At 38.9% G+C, this 8,419-nt stretch overlaps 1 protein-coding gene across 1 annotated transcript; it reads right to left on the bottom strand.

Moving 5' to 3' along the window:
- Positions 1–2,840: 2,840 nt before the first annotated feature.
- Positions 2,841–3,800, bottom strand: LOC132864682 (olfactory receptor 52K1-like). The gene has a single exon (XM_060898097.1). The coding sequence runs from the start codon at positions 3,783–3,785 to the stop codon at positions 2,841–2,843; it is 945 nt and encodes a 314-aa protein (XP_060754080.1). The 5' UTR covers positions 3,786–3,800.
- Positions 3,801–8,419: the final 4,619 nt, after the last annotated feature.

Here is an 8,419-nt window from a genome sequence, read left to right as displayed (position 1 = left end):
CAACCACAAAAGTCCAGAAAATAAAAATGAATGACCTACAATATGCCGATGACTGCGCCATTGTAGCCATGTCGGAAAAGGACCTACAGGATACCCTCAATCTCTTTAACTCAGTCTATAAGCTGTTTGGCCTCCAAATGAACAAAACAAAGACGAAGATTTTGTTTCAACCTGCTCCTGGCCAGCAGGCTCCCATGGCAAATATTCAACTAGATGGGGAAACACTGGAATCTGTTGAACACTTCAGCTATCTCAGAAGCATTCTCAACACTAAAGCAAACATCGATGACGAAGTTACTCACCGACTTGGGAGTGCATGCGCATCTTTTGGAAAACTTCGGAAACGCGTATTCGAGAACTGTAACCTCAAAACTGACATGAAACTACTGTAATGGTGTACAAAGCTGTGATCATACCAACCCTCTTATACGGCAGCGAGACATGGGTGACATATCGCAGAAACCTCAAAACCCTGGAGCAATTTCACCAGTGCTCCCTACGAAGAATTCTTGGGATCTCCTGGAAAGACTATCAGACAAATGTCAGCATGCTGGAAGAAGCAAAGAGTACCAGCATTGAATCCATGGTCATGAAGAACCAGCTATGCTGGGCAGGGCACTGTGCCAGAATGGATGACACACGTCTGCCGAAACAAATCTTCTTTGGAGAGCTTAAGGTGGGAACTCGCTCTCAGGGAGGTCAAAAGAAGAGATACAAAGACACTCTGAAATTATACCTCAAAAAAGGAAAAGTCGAGCCAAATGACTTTGAAAGTCTCACCTCAGACCGCTCCTCCTGGTGCAGGGCAACGGCCAAAATAGTCGAGACCTTGAAATCTGAACATATAGATGATGCTGTTCGAAAGAGACAGGCCCGAAAAGCAAGGCAGCAAGCTCCAAGCAGACCAACTCTTCCAGGAGGAACAACCTGCCCTAACTGTGGCCGCACATGCAAATCACGAATCGGCTTGTTCAGCCATATGAGGAGCTGCAACAACTAACTGTGAATGAATGACATAGACAATACCTCGCCATACTATCCGGAGTGGCTGTTACTATATATGTAATATATACTGTAAAGCTTCATTGTTAAATACACCTTAATTATGTATATCATGAATTTCTTTGAATTTCATGGAATTCCAATTGAACTTCCTGCAATTCGAATTTGAACTGCAATTCCGCTTCCTGTTTGCTATCTCAATTCAAATTCAAGAATTGAATTGGAATTTAGGGGTCATTCTCAATTCAATTTTGAATTTTATACAACCCTGCTCCGGTTTCCCCCACAGTCCAAAGACATGCAGGTTAGGTTAACTGGTGACTATAAATTGACCGTAGGTGTGAATGTGAGTGTGAATGGTTGTCTGTGTCTATGTGTCAGCCCTGTGATGACCTGGCGACTTGTCCAGGGTGTACCCCGCCTTTCGCCCGTAGTCAGCTGGGATAGGTTCCAGCTTGCCTGCGACCCTGTAGAGCAGGATAAAGCAGCTAGAGATAATGAGATGAGATGAGATGAGATGAGATTAAGATCTAGCACAAAGTTAATTATCTTGTGGTCGGTTGGGAAGATGTCTTCAAAACCATGAACATCACGAAATTTGTCAGGAATGTTGGTGAGAATAAGATCCAGGATAATACCATTTCTTCTGGGGAAATCCACAAGAAAATATTTAATATTTTGACATAGAAAGTTGTCTTTCAAAAGTTTGGTGAAGTTGCTGTAGTTACAGTCATTAGATGTTTCAGTTCCAGTATTCCAATTTATATTGGGTAAATTAAAGTCACCGCAGATAATTATTTGGTCAAATTTGTTGCAGGAATAATAATAGAAGATTATAAAAAACCCAACCTTTTTCTGATTTGGCGTTGTAAATGGGATAAACCTCATCATACAGCAAGACAATGACCCAAAACACATTGCCAACACAACAAAGGACTTCATCAGGGGTGGAAAATGGAACATTTTAGACTGTGGTACAAGCCTCAGAAAGCATCACAAAGACAAATGCACCAGTTTCATGATGCCAGTGGGTTGCCAGCTTGATGAACTTGTTGAACACATCAGGATGTAAATATCATGAACTGAAAGCCGACATTCTGATCGATCATCTCATATTCATCTTTTCATCTCAAACCTACATATATTCATTATATAGCAAAAACCAAAGAATTGGCTTTGTTGTGTTAATTCTTTCCAAAGGGGACTGCATATCTGGGTGCAGTAATGGCTGCACTGCTACCTCATTTGATGACTAATATGCTGAAAGATGGTGAAGCATTTGCCTGTTTTTGGGAGAGCATAAATATGAATCATCAAAATGCTCTTGTAAACTATGGCCAGGGGTCCAAGAGAGAATAATTACAATTTGGCTTTTTTTTCCCATCTATAAGCCCATGTATATGGAAGAAGGAAAGTATCCTCTCCTCCAAGCATGATCAGCTGATTTACGATGTTGCATAAGCATCAGTTTGAAAAGATACAGTGCATGTTAGACTTTGCCCTTACCAGATGGTAGTTATCATGCAAAAAGATAGAAGTAACTGGTGGATGTGGAGGCTGCACATGCAAAGTTATGGTCACCCAGAGCTGTAATACAAGTTTAATTTCCCTTCATGTCTCTCTAAAGATGTTACACTGAATCTATCCATCATAGCAATTGAATGAAAGTCTATATTCTCAGTTTGTTGTAAGCATATTTATTTATTTATTTGAAATAATTTCAGTTAACTCTTTAAAATTGCAATTATATAAAGGCAAAAAAAACATCTAATAAAAAGTAACTTAGTTGTTGTCAAGGCATGTTTTATATATGATGCAATATACAATACATGACATGATTACTTTGGAAAGACCTTAAAATGTTTCATGAATTTCAGAAACTGTTCTCTTATTTCTTTGGTTCTTACTCCGTAAATAATTGGATTAAAACAGCTTGGAAAAAGTAAGTACATTGTACTCAGGAAGACACGGCTGGAGGGAGAAAAGTTGTTTCTTAGTCTGTATGACATAAAGGCAATTAAAGCAAAAGTCAGACTCACTGCCATGACAATTAAATGAGTAATGCAGGTGTTAACAGCCTTTAAGCAGGCCTTGCCAGATCTCAGGACAGAAGAAAGTATTACTATATATGATACTGTAATGAAAATAAAATCAGCAGTTATTGTAAGAAAAATAGCCAAAAGTCCTATTGCGTTGTTAATGGAAATATCTCCACATGCCAGCTGAACCAATGCCATGTGTTCACAAAAACAGTGATCTATCTCATTTGTTGCACAAAAAGTCAATTTTCCAGCCCAAGAAACCACTGTGGTAATTAAGAACACATTTCTGATAATTGGAAAAATAACAAACTTTAGAAAACCGGGCATTTTCATGTATTTGTGGTAATAAAGAGGTCTACATATAGCAAAAAAGCGATCCAGAGCCATCCAAAGCAATATAGTAGATTGAAATGTACCAAAACAGTGAATGCAAAACATTTGCACCAAACAGCCCACAAGTGAAATTCCTTTCCAGTTAAATAAGAAACTTAGCAGCATATTTGGTACACAAAATATTGGTAAAGAGAAGTCCACAACTGCCATAAGACCGATTAGTATACACATAGGAGAATGAAGAGCCCGCTGAGATATAATTAAATATATGATTGTAAGGTTTGAAGCAGAAGACAATAAAAACATAAGAAGATAGGGAATGGATAAAATGGGCTCCCATTCTCCCAAATCATGAAAACCTGTAAGTGTAAATGTTGTAAATGAACTATTTTGTACTGGAGCCAACATTGTCTCAAGATTTCTAAGAATTCATTTCTGCCACCTCATATGCAATGTTACAAAAAGCCTGAGGTAGATAAAAATTATAGATTTTAATGAATGAATTGTAACCATATCCAATGAAATTTCTATCAACTTTTACAGTTCTGTGATTTTTGGATAATATCTTGTTAATAGAAATACCTATCAAACTGCACAGTTCCTTGAGGGACTCACACTTTTCATAAAGTATTGCATTCCAAATTATAGAATTTCATTGCAGTATATTTGCCAAAGCTATTACAGAAACAATATTATTGCTCCCAATAATATATTCACCTGGATTAATCTCATGCTCATTACACAATACATTTTGCAAAGTAATTTAGTTGTTTAGGGTAACAAAAACACCTTTTTACATTGCTCATCTATTAAGTCTTTCTAGCTAACAGTTCTCTGAAGCATTTTCAGGGAAAAAAAGTTAACAGATGAAAACACAGACAAAAAAAAGTGTACGCCAAACTGTGACAACTAAACAATCTGACATACATTCATTTTTGTAACATCGATCCATAAATGTGCCTTGTCTTATATTTGATTATCACATGTCCTGTTTTGCTTCTGGGCATTCCAAAAACACATTAGTTTTTGCCTCTATGTACTATTCTCCCCATGTGCATAGTCCCATGTGGGTCTATACTTTGTTTAGAATTTTGTGAGGGAGCATGATGAATCAGGCCTGCTGATCCACTCTTACCCTCCCATCCACATAAATAGTAGATTTCATCATGACATCTGTACTCTGATTCCATCTGAAAAGATTAGCATAGTTACGGTATGTAGGTAATAAGAAATGATTTAAGTTAAAAAAAATTTCTTGCCTTGAGTTTAAAGAATTAGAAAAATAAAAACACTGCAAAAAATGATAGCAAGTGAAAATATCCTGAAAATAGTTGAAATAATCTGCATTTCCTATTAGAAGAATACAAGACACCAATTCTGAAATTATTAAACCTAGTTTTAGATTGCATCCAACTTATTCTAAGATGTCTTATCAAGTAAAAATATCTGTCCATGCAGCAAGATAATTTCACTAGTATTAATTTTCTTCTCAAATTCAGTTTTCAATTTTTTTGCAGTGAAATGTACCTACAGTAGTTCACAGTTTCCTTTCTACTGAGGATATCTTATCCAAAAATTCAGTTGGTTGATAATTCTTAATATCTGTACACCCACAGTATCTGGATGCTTTATCAGCAGTAATGTGAACTGCTCCTTCAATCTATGAAATCAGCTGTGGAGAACTAAAAACATTTTTTTCGATAGTACATGGCTCACAAAGGCTAGAAATGTTAATGCTGATTTAGCCAGCTCGTATGCCATCACTAAGGGCAATTTAACACACAAATTTAAATGAACCAAATAAACAAAACAAGTGTGTGTATGTGAAAGTGTACTCATGAAATAGTTTTATTCATTGGTCAGAAATATAGCAATGGAATATTTAAGCAAAAATACTGCTTAATTTCAGACACAAATTGCATTTTAAACATTGGAGCGAGCAGTAAAAATCATCATATCACCTAATTGTAGAAAAAGAAAATGGTGTGAACAAGTGATTGTAAGCACCTCAAACATTTAACCACTAGAACAAAGTCTTATCAACCCATAAACAGACACACTGGAAGCATTATTGAACAACAGTTTACTAATAATATAACATGCATATAATCATGACTGGATGGTTGTAAATTATGATCAAATAGAGGACATTTTGAAAGATGATTTATTTTACAAGAAACGGCAATCTAATCCATTTCAAAAGAGAGTCATTATTAAAATCCGCTGTCGCCTCACAGCAAGAAGGTCCTGGGTTCGAGCCCAGTGGCCGGCGAGGGCCTTTCTGTGTGGAGTTTACATTTTCTCCCCGTGTCTGCATGGGTTTCCTCCGGTTTCTCCCACAGTCCAAAGACATGCAGGCTAGGTTAATTGGTGGCTCTAAATTGACCGTAGGTGTGAATGGTTGCTTGTCTCTGTGTCAGTGATAACCTGGCAACTTGCCCAGGGTGTACCCTGGCTCTCACCCATAGTCAGGTGGGATAGGCTCCAGCTTGTCTGCGACCCTGTAGATAATGGATGGCTACAGATAATGGATGGATGGACTATGCAAAAGACAACCTGCAGATTATTTGCTACACCAGGAAATTAGTGTTGAGCCAATCAGCTTGTAAGATCATTGTAAGCTCCAGGTGTAGCAAGACTACAGGACCTATCTACAGTGTAGACTACTGGACCAGAGTAGACACAGTTGATGTTCCTAGTCAGCATGGTGGAAATATTACCATGTGTGCAGCTATTAGCATGCATGTGGTGCTCCATCACTGTGCTGTGCTTAGACCCTACAACACTGCCCATCTCCTCAAGTTTCTGGACAGTTTGCATGACTTTATTCCACATATCCCTCCCCAAGCAAGAGGTATACAGTGGTGCTTGAAAGTTTGTGAACCCTTTAGAATTTTCTATATTTCTGCACAAATATGACCTAAAACATCATCAGAATTTCACACAAGTCCTAAAAGTAGATAAAGAGAACCCAGTTAAACAAATGAGACAAAAATATTATACTTGGTCATTTATTTATTGAGGAAAATGATTCAATATTACATATCTGTGAGTGGCAAAAGTATGTGAACCTCTAGGAAGAGCAGTTAATTTGAAGGTGAAATTAGAGTCAGTTGTTTTCAATCAATGGTATGACAATCAGGTGTGAGTGGGCACCCTATTTTATTTAAAGAACAGGGATCTATCAAAGTCTGATCTTCACAACACATGTTTGTGGAAGTGTATCATGGCATAAACAAAGGACCTCAGAAAAAGCGTTGTTGATGCTCATCAGGCTGGAAAAGGTTACAAAACCATCTCTAAAAAGTTTGGACTCCACCAATCCACAGTCAGACAGACTGTGTACAAATGGAGGAAATTCAAGACCATTGTTACCCTCCTCAGGAGTTGTCGACCAACAAAGTTCACTCCAAGAGCAAGGCGTGTAATAGTCAGCGAGGTCACAAAGGACCCCAGGGTAACTTCTAAGCAACTAAAGGCCTCTCTCACATTAGCTAATGTTCATGAGTCCACCATCAGGAGAACACTGAACAACAATGGTGTGCATGGCAGGGTTGCAAAGAGAAAGCCACTGCTCTCCAAAAAGAACATTGCTGCTCATCTGCAGTTTGCTAAAGAGCACATGGACAAGCCAGAAGGCTATTGGAAAAATGTTTTGTGGACGGATGAGACCAAAATAGAACTCATCTCATTATCTCTAGCCGCTTTATCCTGTTCTACATTGCTGCAGGCAAGCTGGAGCCTATCCCAGCTGACTACGGGTGAAACGCGGGGTACACCCTGGACAAGTCGCCAGGTCATCACAGGGCTGACACATAGACAACCATTCACACCTACGGTCAATTTAGAGTCACCAGTTAGCCTAACCTGCATGTCTTTGGACTGTGGGGGAAACCAGATCAAACCCATGCGGACACGGGGAGAACATACAAACCCCGCACAGAAAGGGCCTCGCCGGCCACGGGGCTCAAACCTGGACCTTCTTGCTGTGAGGCGATAGCACTAACCATTACACCACCGTGCCGCCCCAATGATGCAATATATTAACATATTTTAGGCACTTTATATTTCATTGGTTTTTAAAAAACAAATGTTAGCTTTCATTTTTTTAATGAATGGCATGTGACCTCATGGACTGGATTTATACAGAGAGTCCGAGCAGCTATGCAATAACATTATTGTTTAGTCTAGCGCAGTTTGAATGAACAGGGCAGGTCAGGCTGGATGGCGCTGCCTCAGGGCACAGGCAACTATTAATGTCTTTTGCAACTACAGTACGAATGCCTTTTGCAACTACTTATGCCTATATCGAGGACACACATTGCAAAGATGCTCTTAAGGCTCCTTCTTACAAGTGAGTTTGGGAAAACCATGTACAGAGACAATGTTAATTGCTTAAGAGTATCTTTAAACTCACTCTTTAGCCCTAAAGTGCAATGTTATCAGGAAACCCACCCCAGATTACCTCGAGCTGCCAGAAAGGATATACTAACTCATGTAATCACACTTCAGTCATGGTAAACAGAAAAGCCCAAAACATCAAACCTTGAGGTGGATGGGCTACAACAGCAGAAGCCCACATTAAAGCATATACACAGAGCCATGGCCTCACTTTCATTTATAAATGCCTTGAGACCTCAAGAATGGCACAGGAATAGGTTTAAGCGTTAACAATAAATCTAATACAGTAATTTTTACGATTAAAGTGATTTATATTGGTAGCAGTCTGAGTGAATGACTTTGGTGTCCGTAACGTCACAGCAGGAAGTCTATCGGTCTCATCGTCATTTCAGCTATACTAAAACACAGAGCTGACTGCAACTCCAATCCTCCATTTTGAGTGAATTCATTGCCATGCCACGTAGATGTGTTGCTGGCCAGTGCAGCAACATGACAGAAGGTGGATTATGTTGCATTCATGGCCCAAGAATGTTCAAACTGCAAAGATTTGGATGCATTTTGTGTGAAGTTCACAGGCACACTGGGCGGCTATGAAGTGGTCTCTCCTCTGCTCTGCACGTTTTACTGAAGACTCATATGAA

Source organism: Neoarius graeffei, chromosome 17 (assembly GCF_027579695.1).
Source record: "Neoarius graeffei isolate fNeoGra1 chromosome 17, fNeoGra1.pri, whole genome shotgun sequence".
Taxonomy (NCBI): domain Eukaryota; kingdom Metazoa; phylum Chordata; class Actinopteri; order Siluriformes; family Ariidae; genus Neoarius; species Neoarius graeffei.
The sequence above is the reverse complement of the archived record's forward strand: the minus strand, read 5'-3'. Positions and strand labels throughout refer to the sequence as shown.